This window comes from Trichosurus vulpecula, chromosome 8, assembly GCF_011100635.1.
Source record: "Trichosurus vulpecula isolate mTriVul1 chromosome 8, mTriVul1.pri, whole genome shotgun sequence".
Lineage (NCBI taxonomy): Eukaryota > Metazoa > Chordata > Mammalia > Diprotodontia > Phalangeridae > Trichosurus > Trichosurus vulpecula.
Genome location: NC_050580.1, coordinates 44,821,698 through 44,838,802, shown reverse-complemented (window position 1 = coordinate 44,838,802; position 17,105 = coordinate 44,821,698). Strand labels below are relative to the sequence as shown.

The 17,105-nt window shown below is 37.8% G+C and overlaps 1 protein-coding gene across 1 annotated transcript in view; it reads right to left on the bottom strand.

The window, feature by feature from the left end:
* Nucleotides 1-10,223: 10,223 nt before the first annotated feature.
* Nucleotides 10,224-17,105, bottom strand: part of LOC118829484 (scavenger receptor cysteine-rich domain-containing protein SCART1-like) — a 33,794-nt gene continuing 26,912 nt past the window's right edge. Inside the window, exons 13-14 of the mRNA XM_036736486.1 lie at nucleotides 13,681-13,875; nucleotides 10,224-10,354 (exon numbers count right to left, since the gene is read on the bottom strand). Coding sequence (XP_036592381.1) covers nucleotides 10,224-10,354; nucleotides 13,681-13,875 — 326 coding nt within the window. The remainder of the gene's footprint in view (nucleotides 10,355-13,680; nucleotides 13,876-17,105) is intronic.

Here is a 17,105-nt window from a genome sequence, read left to right as displayed (position 1 = left end):
ACTTACCATGCCTTTGCAAAGCATGTGGGCACAAGACTTCAAAAAGACACATTCACTTCAAATATTTTAAAACAATCAAGTAAAAATATTTTAACTACTTTCCACCTCTCCAATGAAGGCATGCCAGTTGCCAACTAAATGTGGAGATTTTCACGTACTTTATTGGCTAACTACTTTCAGATAAATAAATGAAAAAGAAGAAAATAGCATTGTAGGAGGAGTATAAAGGTAATGGAAAAGCAAAGCATCTATGTTTGCTAAAGGGGAAAGCCAAATTTAAAGAAGGCTTTATGGGTGTTGTTCAGTAGTCCAGTCATGCCTGAATCTTTATGACCCTCTGGACCAGAGCATGCCAGGCCCTTTTATCCTCCACCATCTCTTGAAGTCTGTCCAGGTTCATGTTCATTGTTTCCATGACACCATCTATCCATCTCATCCTCTGCCATCCCCTTTTCTTTTTTCCTTCAGTCTCTCCCAATATCGGGGCCTTTTCCAATGAGTCCCTTCTTCTTCATTATGTGGTCAAAGTATTTAAGCTTCAGCTTCAGTATCTGACCTTTCAGTGAATAGCCTGAATTAATTTCTTTAAGGATCAACTGATTTGATCTCCTTGCTGTCCAAGGGACTCTCAAAAGTGTTCTCTAGCACCATGATTCAAAAACATAAATTCTGTGGCACTCAGCTTTCCTTATAGCTGAGGGAAATTGAAAGAATCCTATCTAGTTAATATCTAAGACACAGGAATTTTTTTGGAGTGATCCAGCTAAATTTGAGGAAAACTATGCAAGAAAAATAGAAAAAACAATAATCATTGATAATTTTATAATCTGTTATCAGGATATAAAATAACAGAAAGATAAGAAAGAAATCACATAGCTGAATACAGAACTAAACAAATGAAATCTAATAACAATCCTATAACACAATGGAAAAAGTTATACAATTTTAAGCACACAATAAATGTATAAAAATGAACATATACTAGGTCAACTAGAATATAAAGCCAAATACGGGGGGAAAGCTTTTGTATATTCCATTTATGAATCAGAATTCATTCATTTTTACTAAAAATGAGGCTATGAATAAATGCTGCATGTCACTGTAGAAACTAAAAAGTCAATCTACCTCAAGATATTTCTTCTATGACTGTGGCCAAGTCTCTTAACCTCTGTCTCAGGTTCATCATATGTAAAATAGGGATTTAAAATGCCATCTACTCCTCAGGGTTGTTGTATAGATAAAATGAGATAATATTTTAATGATTTATAAACCTTTATATGCTATATAAATATTAGCTATCAATAGCATTAGCAGTAATAGTTAAGAGTAAGAGCAGTATCAAAAACATGAGCTATTTCTAAGGAACTCATAATTATTAATGCTTTCATTAATCCACTTAACAAATTATTAAATGATTACTATGTGTTACAGGCACTATGAAGAAAAAGATGAGTAAGATATATCCCTACTCATGAGTTCTTTATAGTCAGGTAAAGAACGAGAAGACTGGTACATAGAGTCATGATGTAACAAATGAATGGACAATAAGAGGGAGCAGATAAAATACCTTGAAGTTGAAAAAGAAAGATGACTTACCTTGAATTGTAGGAAGAAGAATCATGGAAGACTCTATGGATGGGTAACATTTGAGTTGAAAGGACATGTAAATAAACAAATATCTTGGGGGTGCATTCTAGGTGTATAGAACTTCATAAGCAAAAACACAGATATGAGGGAAGGTTAAGACTGGGGGAACAAAAGTTTCCTTTGGTTGTAGTATAGGTGTGTGAAGGATCATGGGATCTCAGCAGGCACACCGAGAGAAGATCTGGAAGGACCGTATTCAATTCAATACCTTATGGTCTAGTGGGAAGATACAAAAAATATGCAAATAGCTATGTTAGGAAACAATTTATGAGATGGGCATTGGAGAGATACAAAGTGCTATAAGAATAAGATACTTACCAGCAGGGACCACCCAGAGAGCGAGGAGAAGAAGCCCAGCTCCCAGAACACAGAAAACCACCTTCATGGCTCGCTTGACCATCTCTTACTGCACCTTCAGAGTTAAGCTGGTTTTTCTTGAAGTAATGGGTAAAAATAACATTCTGTGAAACAAATATGTACATGTAGATACCAATGACAGCACCAAGTTGGGGGCCAATGGAAACCTTAATTCCGTTTTCAGAAATTATCAGAAGCTTCATTTGTTGTTGGTACAGCCAAACAGTCAATGGGGTTAACAGCTCCAAAGAGCACCATATATGAGCAAGGAAGCCCCATTATTGTGGGATTCCTCCAGGCACTGATAGCCAGTGCCTAGAGTCTAAACAACTACACCTAGATTCCATTCTTTTTAGTCCTCTCTAAGTAGGCATCTCCACAAACAGACTTTCCCATAAACATTATCAGCAATGTACAATGGCAAAAATTCCCCCCCAAAAATAAAAGCATACAACTCCACAGAGCAGGGGCCATAGAATCCATTCTCCTTTGAGTTAGTTTCTAATTATGGTAGTAATTGGTAAGTTCCACCAGTCATGACAGAAATAAACAACTCACCAACCCCTCCTTCTTGATTCTTTTTTTCTTAAGCTTTCACAAAGTTGCTACCTTAGTTCCCCCATCTCTTACTAATAAAGTCATAGAATCATAGACTTATTGGCTAGAAGGAACTAGTAAGTTATATCATGGCTCTGACACTTATTGCCTCTGTGACCTTCACCTCTCTACATATGTGTTTCTTCATTTTTTAGTGAGTAAGTTTTATTCAATGATCTCTATAATCCATTCTAACACTATGTCCTATTAACCTCTATAACCCAAATGGTCACCTTTTCTAACACTTTAACAAAACAGTAATCCCATCTGCAATACCCTAAACAAAGGGGTTACCCATGTTTACTTTATTTCAGGGACATTTTTCCTGTCAACCCTGCCCATACAATTGTGATACTAATCAGTGATTTAAGGTCTTTCCCCCCCACCCATTCAATAGGCCTCAGGTGGGCCTAGTTAAGGGAGGCTTGATTAAAGCCAGGCCTACACTCTTTACTTATTAAGTGCTAAGCCCCAGGCCTACACACTTTCGCTGATCGGGCATGAAATCCTTGGGCCCTAAGGAGAGTATACCCAGAAGGTAGCCATAGAACTCAGAATCTGCAGAGAGCTCAGAGACTAATGAGCAACAAAACTCAGAGAGCTGCAGAGAGAGTGCATAGTGGAGATCAGAGAGCTATGAAGAACTGAGAATGTACAGAATTGAGAGATTGGAAAATGGAGAATCCACAGACTGAAGAATCCAGAAGACTCTCAAGGACTATGAGAACTGCAAGGCGAGAGGACACAGGCTAGCAGACAATTAGGATTCATGAATGTTTACGGGAAGGCCCTGGGGGGGGAGGCAGTGCACGTGGCACGCAGCAAGGTTACACTATGACTTGGCTCCTTGCTGTAATAATGTGCTATAATTTCCTTGCTGTTACACTGAGGTGGACTTACTGGATTTGGAATATAATCGTTGCTATGTCGCGTTGGAATTGGTGGTTTGGGGGTTTAATCCTCTGGTGTCTAAATAAAGGTTATACTTCTACCTAGAGAATCTTACACTTTGCCATTCCGAACTGTATGGGCATATTCACGGTCATCGTTGAGGTCATGAATCTTGCCTTACTGATGGAAAATTTCCTCCTTCATATCTCACCAGAAAATATAAAATCCACCTAATAACAGATACATGGGTTGTACTTCCTTATCAAAACATATGTAAGAAAAAGGAGACATTTTAGCACCCAAATGTTTTATCTTCAGAACACTGGATAATCAGAAACATCTAAGGGAATGGCGGAACTAATTGCATAAGTGGAAGTCACAAACAGCTTTGAGATTGATAGAAGCCAAAAAAAAATGTACTTACAAATGGATTTGTCCAGAAGTCAAATAGACTAAGCCAACTACCTGTCACTGTAGGTCTTCAAACAGATGCTGACTACCTATCAGAGCACTTTAGAATGGATTCATAATTTCCCTATGCACTGGACTAGATTACTTCTGAGTTCCCTTCTCTCTCTAATATTCTGTGACATAATTAATGTTTTCATATTTCCATCTGGATACTTGGTACCATGTTAACACTGAACCAGGTATGGTGGTATATAACTGTGATCATAGTGACTGGAGAGATTGAAGCTGATGGATTTCTTGAGTAGGAAGTTCTGAGGTACAGTGGGCTAAACTAGTTGGGTGTCTGTATTGAGTTCAACATTAAAATGGTGGTCAGGGGTCCACCAGAATGCCTAAAAAGGGTGGAACCAGCCCAAGTAAAAACCAGCAAATCTCCCATGCTGATCAGAGTGGGATCAGTCCATAAGTAACCACTGTACTTCCAGCTAGGGTGTGAAAAAGATACACTATCTTTTAAAAAATTGGGTACATACAGGCCATCAAGACAATGGCCCCTTGAGCCTTTTATCAATTCATCCGTAAGTATCAATGTTTGACTAATACATTGTTGGTGGAGTTGTGAATCATTCCAAATATTCTAGAAAACAATTTGGAGTCATACTATTTTTAAAAAGTAACTAAAATGTCCACTTTTTTGACACAGAGTACTGCTAAGCATATGCCCTAAGGAGCTTGAGACAAAAAGAAAAATAAAGGCCTCATCAATGCCAAAATATTCATAGCAGTGATTTTTGTGGCATAAAAGAAGTGGAAGCAGAGTAGATGACCATAATCCAGGAAATGAGTGAAACAAATTGCAGGACAATAGTTGAATGGAACGTGATATTGTTGTTGTTCAGTTATTTCAGTCATGACTGACTCCTCATGACCCTGTGGACCCCTATCCATTGGGTTTTCTTAGCAAAGATACTACAGTGGTTTGCCATTTCCTTCTCCAGTGGCAAATAGTGGTTAAGGGACTCGCCCAAGGTCGGACAGCTAGAAAGTTTCTGAAGCTGGATGTAAACTCAGGTCTTCCTGACTCCAAGCCCAGCACTCTATCCACTGCACCACCCAGCTTCCCCAGTGTAATATTACTAAGTGATAAGAAATGATGAATATGAAGAATTCAGAAAAACATGGTAAAACAAGCCATGGAGAAGATATGTATGAACTAAAAGAGTAAATAAATAAAACAAGGAGAACAACATGCACAATGACTGTAACAGGACAAAGAGGAAAAAAAATTTAATGCCACAAGTGACCAAGACTGGCCTCGGAGAAGAGTTGAGGAAATGGAATTCCTTCTCCTTCTTTACAGAGTTGAGAATATGTGGCTATAAAAAAAACTGCCTAAACTTTAAGGAATGGTGGATATATTAGGTGAGTCTGTTGACTGGCTTTTTCTTCCTCTTTAAATTTAATCTTTGTTATAAGGGATGGCTCCTTGGGTAAGAGAGTACAGCTGTATTCAGAAATAAAAGGGATAATATCAAATATTGATCAAAATAAGATTTTTTTGAAAAGTATCTTTGCCTAGAATGTGTGAGCACTCTCAATTAACAGTAAAAGTCAGGAAATTTCTGAGCTTCATGACAGCCTCTCTAGAGCATATGACAGAAATAATAATATATACCTCCCACTTTATGGAGTGCTTTCACAGACATTTCATTGATCTTTGCAAAAGCCACATAAGGTAAATAGAATGAATCAGATATATTTTATTTTTTAATGTTATTGAATCTTTTGTTTTTATACCACCCACTTTTCCCCAGCAATCCCTTCTCTACCCTCATTTCAGAAAACCTTAAAACAAGTAATAAAAGAACACTAGCCTAGGGGCAGCTAGGTGGCGCTGTCAGTAGAGCACCGGCCCTGGAGTCAGGAGGACCTGAGTTCAAATCCGGTCTCAGACACTTGACACATGTACTAGCTGTGTGACCTTGGGCAAGTCACTTAACCCCAACTGCCCTGCCAAAAAACAAACAAAAAAAAGAACACTAGCCAACCAAATACAACATTATACGCAGCTTCCTATCTAATTCCTCTCACCTTTGCAAAGAGGTGCCCATAGCATCCTGGAGAAAGGCCATTAATTTCTATTGGGGCTTCCCTAGCTCATTTGACCTTGGGCCAAGAGTACCATGGGGAAAAAGTGACTAGGCTTCTTTGTCAGCTGCTCAGGAATTTTGTTTTTGCTACATCCCTTTTTTAAATTCTCTGAAATGACATATATGCATATGTGTGTGTGTGTGTGTGTGTGTGTGTGTGTATCGCACAGTAAATGCTTGTTGATGGATTATTTGATTTTCTAAGGTAGCACACATTTTTCCCTTACTCCATTAATATTGGAACTATTCTGCCTAAGTTTGAGGGGCAATGTTTTTTTTTCCATTTAATGGGTCTTCATTCATTTGATTACACTAGCTCTAGTCAGTCTTTGAGTTTATTTGGAAGAATAGAGAATAAGGGAGGACGAGTGACATTCAGATTTGATGTACTTGAACCCAGTAAGACACCAAGATGAGAAGTAGTTCATCTGTGTTATCTCAGGAACACATTCCATTAACTTCCTAGAATACCTCTAAAATTGGCTTGTATAAACAAAACCAATGCAACCAATATTACAAGGAAAGCAGAAACAATATAAAATATTTGAGAGTCTACCTACCAAGACGAACCCAGGAACTATGTGAACACAATTACAAAACACTTCTCATACACATAAAGTCAGATCTAAATAAATGGAAAAATATCAGTTGCTCATGGGTATGCTGAGTTAATATAATAAGAAATAATTCTACCTAAATTAATTTACTTATTCAGTGCCATGCCAATCAAACTGCCAAAAAATTATTTTATTGTGCTAGAAAAATAACAAAATTCATCTGGAAGAACAAAAGGTCATTCTCAAGGGAATTAATGAAAAGAAACACAAAGGAAGGTGGCCTAGTCATACCATATCTCAAATTGTATTTCAAAGTAGTAATCAACAAAACTATTTGGTACTGACTAAGAAATAAATGTGGTGGATCAGTGGAATAGGTTAGATACACAAGACACAGTAGTCAATGACTATAGTAACCTATTGTTTGATAAACCCAGAGTCTGAGTTCTGGGATAAGAAGTCACTATTTGACAAAAATTACTGGGAAAACTGGAAAATAGTATGGCAGAAACTAGGTGTAGACCAACATCTTACATCATATACCAAGATAAGGTAAAAATGGATACATGATTTAGACATAAAGGGTGATACCACAAGCAAATTAGGAGAGCAAAGGATAGTTTACCTGTCAGATCTATGGAGAAGGGAAGAATTTATGACCAAATAGGAAATAGAGAAGATTATGGAATGTAATGTGGATAATTTTGAATATATTAAATTAAAAAGGTTTTGCACAAACAAAGCCAATGCAATCAGGATTAGAAGAGAATCAGAAAACTGGGAAACAATTGTGTATTGGCAACCAAAAATGGGCTCCTTAGCACTTAGTCAACAAGTGCCCTTGACTAGTTTGGCTTTTTCCCCTGAACTGAATGCTGTTTGTATGTTGGACTGGAGTAAGCTTGTCGGCCCCTTCACCTTGCTTCCCTTGCTTAAGCTGATGGAAAGAACCTGTGCTTTCCCGGTCAACCCCTTCACCTTGCTTAAGCAGATTGAAAGAACCTGTGCTTTCCCCGGCGTACCTTACACCCCCGCAGAAGCTGGATGGTTAAAAGCAGCTCCCGATGGAGCCAGAGGCTGCTACAGCCACAGTCACAACCACAGCTGAGGCAGGAGCTGACAGTAGCAGAGCTGACCTATGGGAGGAAGCTGAACAAAGACTTCAGGCCAGTGGGTAATCTTATTACCATAGAGGGGGAAGCATGATTTTGCTTTACGCAATCATGCTTCTCTGTAGCCTCCTGGTTACTCTTTCAAGGCGTACTTATTGGGCCTGGAAGCTTTTGATCAATATATCAAAATGGGGTTGCTGGTTCATGGGTTGGTTACTGTGGAGCCTAAATATATGTTTTGATTCTTCTGCCTTCTACTTTGAGAGTTTCTTATATCCAGCGGTTCCGAACATTTCAGACATGTTTATGATCCTCTTTGAGATTATAAACTCTGCCCTACTAATACAAATTGTCATAACCAGTGTCTCTATACAGGCCTCATTTCTAAAATATATAGAGAACTGAGTCAAATTTATGAGAATACAAGTCATTCCCCAATTGATAAGTGGTCAAAGGACATGAATAGACAGTTTTCAGATGAAGAAATTAAAGCTATCTACAATCATATGAAAAAATGCTCTAAATCACTATTGAAATGAAAATTAAAACAACTTTGAGGTACTACCTCACACCTATCAGATTGCATAATGTGACAAAAAATGATGAATGTTGATGAAGATGTAGGAAAATTTGAATATTAATGCATTGTTGGTAGAGTTATGAACTGATCCAACCACCCTGGAGAACAATTTGGAACTATGCCCAAAGGGCTACAAAATTGTACATACCCTTTGATCCAGCAATACCACTACTAGGTCTATATCCCAAAGAGATCATAAAAAATTGGAAAAAGACCCGCAGGTACAAAAATATTTATAGCAGCTCTTTTTTGATGCAAAGAATTGGAAATTAAAGGGATACACTTCAATTGGGGAATGGCTGAACAAGTTGTAGTTTATGGATGTAAGGGAATGTTTATGGATGTAAGAAATGATGAGCAGGCAGATTTCAGAAAAACCTAGAAAAACTTACCTGAAGTGATACTGAGTGAAGTGAGCAGAACCTGGAAAAACATTGTACATAGTAATAGCAACATTGTGTGATAATCAACTTTGATAGACTTAGCTCTTCTTGGATCAATTCATAACTCCACCAACAATCCATTAATGTTCAAATTTTCCCACATCTGCTTCAACATTTATCATTTTGTCATATTATCTAATCTGATAGGTGTGAGGTAGTACCTGAAAGTTGTTTTAATTTTTACTTCAATAGGATTTAGAGCATTTTTTCATATGACTATAGGGATGCAATGATCCAAGATGATTCCAAGGGACTCATGATGGAAAATGCTATCCAAATACAGAGAAGGAACTATGGCATCTGAATGCAGGTAGAAGTGTATTATTTTCACTTGTTTTTGTTTTTTTTTTTTTCTTTTTCATGGTTTTTCCCTTTAGCTCTGATTCTTCTTTCACAACATGACTAATTTATAACCTGTATCAGATTGCTGTCTTGCGGAGCGGGGAGAGAGGAGAAGGAGGGAGAAAAATTGGGAGCTCAATATCTTACAAAGATGAATATTTAAAACTATCTTTACATGTAATTGGAAAAAAACAAAATGTTATTAATTTTTCTCAAAAAAATTGAGTTGGGAACAAGATCTTGTTTCTATATGGGTCTCAGGTGTTCTCATTGATCCCATTACCCTTTTCATTGAAACCAAACTTTCTTGTTCTGTTTGTTCTGTTTACAACACACTAAAGATAAGAGAAATCATTCATTTTGGGGCTTTTGTGGGTTTTTGGGGTTTTTTTGCTTTTTGGAGGGAGAGGGCAAGGCAATTGGAGTTAAGTGACTTGCCCAAGGTCACATAGCTAGTGTGTCAAGTGTTCGCAGCTCGATTTGAACTCAGGTCCTCCTGACTCCAGGGCCGGTGCTCTACTCACTGCACCACCCAGCTGCCCCAATCATTCATTTTAATAGCTATTTATTAAGAAGCTGCCTCATGCAAGACACTGTGCAAGTGTCTGAGGATACAAAGGCAAAAATGAAATTGTCTCTGTCCTCCAGAATCTTACATTCTACTGGATACCAAGGGCATGTATTGTGTATTTATTATACTTGGCTAAGATATTATTCAACTCCGTCACCATCAAGAAACATGGGGTGGTGAATGGAACATGAGACTTGAAGCCAGGAACACCTGGGTTTGAACCCCACCCCAGACAATTACTAGCAGTTTGATCCTTGATATATTACTTAATTTTCCTGGGATTCAACTTTTTTTCATCAGTACTATGTATGGGATACTGTTTTGGGACTTAAAATGTCTCCAAGAGCAAAGTCAGACCAACTTTTCAATCCCTATGATGGTAATGATTACTTAGATAATTCAGGCATCATCTGATAACAAATCCAAGGACCAGTCATGAAAGGAAAGAAAAACTGGGGCTGGTAAAGACATTTTTAGTGAAATTAGAAAATAAGCAATGTCAATGTTCCCCAAAGTGCCAGATTCAAGAGAGGATGACAATATATTTCTAGTCTCATGAGATGTTTTATTTTAAATTCTCTTGGTACAATGACATTCCTAAAATACCCAGCTCAACATCATCATATCCAGGAGGCAAAGACTGATCACTTTCTTCCACAAGAAGCTCATTGGTGTCCATAAGATGAGATGCCAAGCCTGAAATTTTAAAGAGGGATTGATTACTCTGATACTCTTCACAATGAGACTACCTAAAAATAGGAAACCCCCTCTCTTCCTCCAGGTGGTCAATAATTTCCCTTGGTTCCAATCAAACACTGGAACAACACCAGTGAAAAAATAAAACTCTTCTAGAATAAGATAAGAATTTGCTTTGAAAAGCTTTTCAGGAGCTATGGTACAGTGGAAAGAAGGCTAGATTTACAATAGAAAAATCTGAGTGTGAATGTCCCACTTTTTTGGCCTTTCATCTACAAGTTTACCAAACCAAACATGATTTTATGATTTTTTTTAATATACTTAGACTAGAGAAATTACTTTTTATCATGTGATTGGTGTTTTACAAACATATACATGTATTATACATGCATACAAACATATATGTATGTATGTGTATGTATGCATGTGTGTATATATACGTACATATACACACACACACATATATAGCATGTATATTGCACATATTTCTTATTTTTTCTTTCCAGTTAATTCCTCTGCTTCAAGTTGTCTTTCTCCATGATATCATGATTTCCAGAAACTGCATATGTTAATGCTTTTGTTCTTGATTCCCTTCCCTTCTTTTTCTCATTTCCCACTTTTCTTTTCTCTTAGTTCTTGGTTCTTTTATTCTTTTTCCTCTCCTTACCCATTTTTCTCTCTTTCCTTTCTATAATTGATTTCTCCATCTTCCCATTCCATTTCTGTGACACCTATACCCTTTCCTCCCACCCTTCTCTTTTTACTCTGCCCTATTTCCCTTCCTCTATATCTTTTTCTAGTCTTTGCTAACCCATACCTTCTCCTCCCTCTAATTGCCAGTGTCAGGGAATACTGATGAGATCATTAAAAGAGAGCGAGCTATAGAAAGGGGACATTCTAATGAAGCTTTGGTGTAAGATACAAAACAACTTTTTGGAAAGCTGTGTGGAATTCTCTTTCTTCTGGTGTATTCAGTTGACCTCTTCAATGATGCAGCCAAAAGAAATTCTTCTTGATGGGACTGCTCCACCACTTGGAAACATACCAAGCATGCCCCCTTGAATTCTGGGATGGCTTAGTATTAATGGGGTTGCTGATATTTCTCCAATTCCTTCTGCCGATAGTCAAATTCTTCCTTCTCAGCAGTTTGGTCCTTATCCAGCCAGTTGATCATTTCACTACATTTGTCAAGGATCATGTTTGTCTTCATCATTAGTTCTACCTTTACTATAGGCTTCATATGGAAAGTACAAGATTCAAGTGAATTCTAAGAAGGCACCTTGTCTCTCTACTTCTTATCTTCAGCCTTGTATTTCTCAGCTTCTTGAACCATATGCTCAATGTCTTCTTTCCTCATATTTGTCATTTGTGATGACGATTTCATTCTTTTGCCTGTGAGCTTATCCTCAGAAGACACATTAAGGATGCCTTTTGCATTTGAGGATTACCCCTTGAGGTAAGGGGGATACCTATCAGTTCAAATTTGCCAAGCATGTTATTATCCTTTATCATTGCCTCTCTTACCTTCATAAACCTGAATAAGCACACCAGGCTGGTTGTATGAGTAGGTGCTAATGTTTGTGTCTGCTTGGTAGGGATAGTGGTATTGCATTTGATCAGAACTGTCATAACTCTACCACCAATTTCAATATGAAAAGAAAACATCCAAAAGCAGAAAATTCAGAACATTCTCAGATTAAGCTCCAAACAACATGGCAGCCTGGACAACTACAACACAGACAACAGTCCCATCAGGACTGATACTATTGTTGAGTTCCTTGTCATTGAAGAAGTTCTGTAGAAGTTTCTCAATCTTGGGGATATGAGTAGAACCACCCACCCTATGTCATGAATCTATGATTTATCAAGTTTGGCATCTTTAGGGTCTTTTTCACTGGGCCCAATGTCCCATGAAAGAGGTCAGCATTCAGCTCCTCAAAGTATGGTGATAGAGGAATAGAATCCTATCCCTTCATAAAAGGCAGTAAGTCTCCTTATAGGCCCGGGTACTAGAAAACAGGATATTATTTACATGTTCACAGGGGGTGCTCAGTCAGTGGACAGCTCTCTTGTTCTCACTGATGTCCTTTTTGTGCTTTTGCTTAAGCTCAACAATGAAATGATTGACTATGAAGTTGTCAAGTGGGTGGCCCCAGCTGTGGTCTTGACTCCAAAGCTGCCATCTTCAATGCTAAGAATGAATACATCTAAAGCGCCTTCTCCAAGGTCAAAGATCAGCACATTTCTCTCAACACCAACATTTTGTCCAAGTCATTAGCAGCAGTTAGCTCACTGAGGAACACATTGAGAGCAGTGATGTTTCCAGCATGTTTGGTGGCCTGATGTTGGGAATCTTCAAAGTAAGCTGGTATTGTGATGATAGCATTTGTAGCAGTATTCCTAAGGGAAGCTTCAGCAATTTCTGTCATCTTTGTCAAAACCATAGAAGTTACTTCTTCTATATAGAAATTTTTGATCTCTCCTTTGTACTGCATTTGGAACTTGGGCCTGCCTACGTCATTCACCACCATGAAAAGCCATTGTTTTATGTCTGACCATAAAACTGCACCATCAAATCTGTGATCAATCAGATATTTGGCATCAAAGACTATGTTGATGGGGTTCATTGAAAATTGATTCTTTGTAGCATCCCCAATTAAATATTCTGTTTGCTGAAGGAGACATAGTTTGGAGTAGTCCTATTTCCTTAGTCATTTAGCAATGACTTCCACTCTCCTGTGTGGGAACACTCGCACACAAGATCAATGCCACCTGTGGGTTCTTTCAACATTGTTGCTGGAGTGTTGTGGTCATTGCTGACTGATGTGAAGTACAAAGGATTGCTGAGTAAGACCACATCCTGCTTCATTTTAGAGAGATATGTGTGATATAGACTTTCTGGGACCAGGTTGTTTGGGTTTCCTTTCCTAGGACAGTCTAGGATAGGAAAGGGACAATGATAGAAAACCTAAGGACAAAAGCATTCAACTTAAAAGTTGAAATGAGTGGAAGATAATCTCATCTAAGGCTGAAACAAATCAACTACAAAATGTTGGATTGGAAATAAGAAAGGTAGTTCTCATGCAATAATGAGAAGAGGATAGAAATATGAACATGTATGTTATCATTTTAAAAACCCTCTAAATTCATCCTTTACTAAAAGGTTTGTAGTGATAGGGCAACCTCAAAATAGCTGGCAGAGGAAATATTGACTGTTAAAAGCTCAAGTCTATGGTTCCTCGACAGTCTATGGATCTAAGCAGGTATCAAAACTTCCTTATACATGTAAGAAAGGAAAATAGAAATAAAGGCTGAAATATGAAGACCTGAGGAAGTGACAGCTTTCTCCTCCTCTTCTCCATCATCTTCTTTCTCAGTCAGATGTATATCACTTTTTTCAATATCATCATATTCTTCTTCTGAAAAACTGGTATCTTTCTCTTCCACCTCTTCATATTTTTCCCCCACTGCAAGGTCCTCATAGATGTCCTCAGTGAAAGGACTCTGACTTGTCCTGGAAACTGGAAAGAGAAGACATGAGTGAATGTTAAAAGCCTCATGGTTTGGGGAATAATCTCCATAAAGCATTTAAAATGGATTAACCTTTAATACATTAATTTTACTTAAAAATAATTTCCATAACTACTCTGTTCTGGGTTCATTGACTCATCAAAAAAAGTTATTTCTCACATCAATACAAACTCTTTTTCTTCAGGTTAAGCCTATCCCTGCTGTCCAATACGAGAATGAGTCAACAATGTCTTATAATATACTGTGGCCTTACTTTACGTGAAACTTCCTATACCTAATGAGGTGGGCTATATGCATCTACAAGTGGGTGGAAAAAAAGTTTTAGTATGTCTAGAAACATAAATATTAGAAGGGACCACAGGTTCACCTAGTGTAATCTACTACCCAAAGAAGAAAGGTTCTTAACCACGGGTGGGGAACCTGCAACCTCAAGGCACTTGTGGCCCTTTGACTGAATCCAAACTTCACGGAACAAATCCGTTTATTAAGGATATGATACTAGTATGATTCTATGATGAACCACACCAGAAAGAGGACCCTAGATGAAAGTGTGTTGCGCCACATGCAGATTGTGGCAGTCAATCATATACCACAACAAAATTGCTCCTGGTGATTACTTTCCTTAACATTTAGATATGGGAAGAACTAAAATTCTGGTAATTTATTGGTGATACTTGGTAGAATTTTCTTGATATCAAACTCATGATGAAGATTTACAATAATGTTATTTGCCATTTATGATAACATAAGACCCTAGCTAGTGAAACTGAGTCATCTCATGTAAGTGAAATTAGAGAACTAATACTTAATGTTAATGGTATTCACAACCCAGAGACGGGGTGCTAGTGACTTGAATTCTTTACTGCCATGAGGAAGATAGGAGACAGAAAGAAAATAAAGCCGTCTTCACTTAGCCAAAGTCCCACTTGCCAGGCATTCACGTGACATCTATGAGAGGTATCTGCCACAACAGAAAGTCAATGAGTACAGAGATGAAAACAAACAGAAGTAAACATTTAGATAGCAAAGCTGAAGTAACCTCTCAGTAGCCATTTGTCCAGCTAGGTAATGCAGTAGTTAGACTGCCAGGCCTGGAATCAAAAAGACTCTTCTTCCTGGGTTCAAATTTGGCCTCAGACACTTACTAGATTGTGACCTTGGGTCACTTAAGTCACTTAACCTTGTGTGCCTCAGTGTCCTCATCTGCAAAATGAACAGGAGATGGCAAGCCATTCCCGTATCATTGCCAAGAAGACCTCAAATGGGCTCACAAAAAGTGGCTCATGACTGAAATAATTCAACAGCAAGCAAGAAAAGTAAAACCATCATGAGATTCCCCTCTGATGAAGGTGATAGACATTTCTCTAGTCTAGACAGTTCTCTCAACCTCTGATTGCCAAGTATTAATTGTTGCATGAAAAGATGTATAATTTAATAAGATCTTATGATCCAGGGTATTCTCCACATGTCGTGGTAAAACTCTTCCCTTCTTGATCTGCTGTATGAGTTCTTGTGTCTCCTTTTGAGATCAATCTGTGATTGCCCTGGGGAGGCACGGCTTGTCTTTGCTATCTCAGAGTGGGGACTTCTGGTCTGCTCATTTCTGTCTGTATCTGGGTAGCAAGAAATAAAACCAGGCAACTGCCAGGAGTATTTTATATTGCTAAAGTTAGATGACACTGATGAGAATGAGCCTCAAATTTGACCAAGAATGCTTTTGGCTGTGTCTGGCTCTTAAGCTCCCCCATCAGCACTTTCTAGGAACTACACCTAATGAAGGGGACGGTACTCTAAAGGAAGGTTCCTTGACTCACTTCTCAAAGAGGCCTATTCACTGAATGGACGTTACCTCACCCTAAGTGAGTACACGAAAAGGCCTTAGCCTAAAAGAGCCAGGGTCTCCCATTGCCTCCTGGGTCATCTCCCTTCATCCTGATGAGTATCTGGTCACTGGATCCAGATGTCTCTGAAGGAGAAAGTGAAGTTGGTGACCTTGCACAGCTGTCCCTCACTCAAATCAAAGTCATTTCCCTGACCTCATGGTCCTCTTTGAAAACAAAGGACAAACACAACAATCTATTCAATGAGACCACCCAGAACACAAGCAATGTGTGTTCCAAAATATCTACAGATAATGTCAGAAGTGCTAATCCCTCCTCACATTACAACAATCTATTCAATGAGACCACCCAGAACACAAGCAATGTGTGTTCCAAAATATCTACAGATAATGTCAGAAGTGCTAATCCCTCCTCACATTGTGGAGAGTGACATCAATGATTTACATGCAGAATAAAACTATGAGGCATAGATTCTGCAAAGATACCACTTTGAAAAAGTATGCTGTTCAAAATATATTTGATCAGTGTTTCTCAATCTGTGAGCTGCTGACTTCTGGGAGTTATTCCAAGGGGACCTGGAATCTAGAAGTGTGCCGACCATTGTTCTTTTGATCTTTATTTAGTTCCAGCAATGTATACATCAAGATTGAATGTAATAAGTAAATACTTTCAATAGCTGAATGTTTTTCACATATATGTATTATTTTTCAAATGTATATACAAATTATAGAGATTAACAACAAATAAATTAATTTAACCTGTTTCTTAATCCATGATATATTATGGATAATTATATACATATATGCATACAGATATTATAGAGATTAATAAAATACAAATTAAGTTAAGCAGTTACTTAGTTCATAGTAGTCTTGTCATCAAGGATTTTCTCAACCACTGGATGACAATCCAGCTATTATCATGTGGAAATACACTATATTTTCTTCTCATATTTGAAATAGTTGACAAGTTTTCAAAGGATCATGAGCTATTGAGCTAGAAGGGGCCTATATCACCAAATTAAACTCCTTCATTTTACACATGTGGAAACTGGTGCTCACAGAGCATCAGTTAATGATTGCCTTATTTCTCTTAAATTTTTTGGCCTTTTATTCTTCCAATGAATATCATATAACTTTGTCTAGTTCTATAAAGTAACCCTTCAACATTCAATAATTTGAGTGATTATATGCACATGTGTATGTGTGCATATATACATATATAATAGTAATTATTACTACATTGAAGTGGCCCAGCAATGAACCCCATGTATTTTTCCAGTAATTAAAGTCTTGCTTTATTTCTGTAAAGATGGATTCAGAGTCGTCCTTAAGTAAATCTCAAATGTCTCTTGGTTGGTTGAACCCCAAATATTTTGT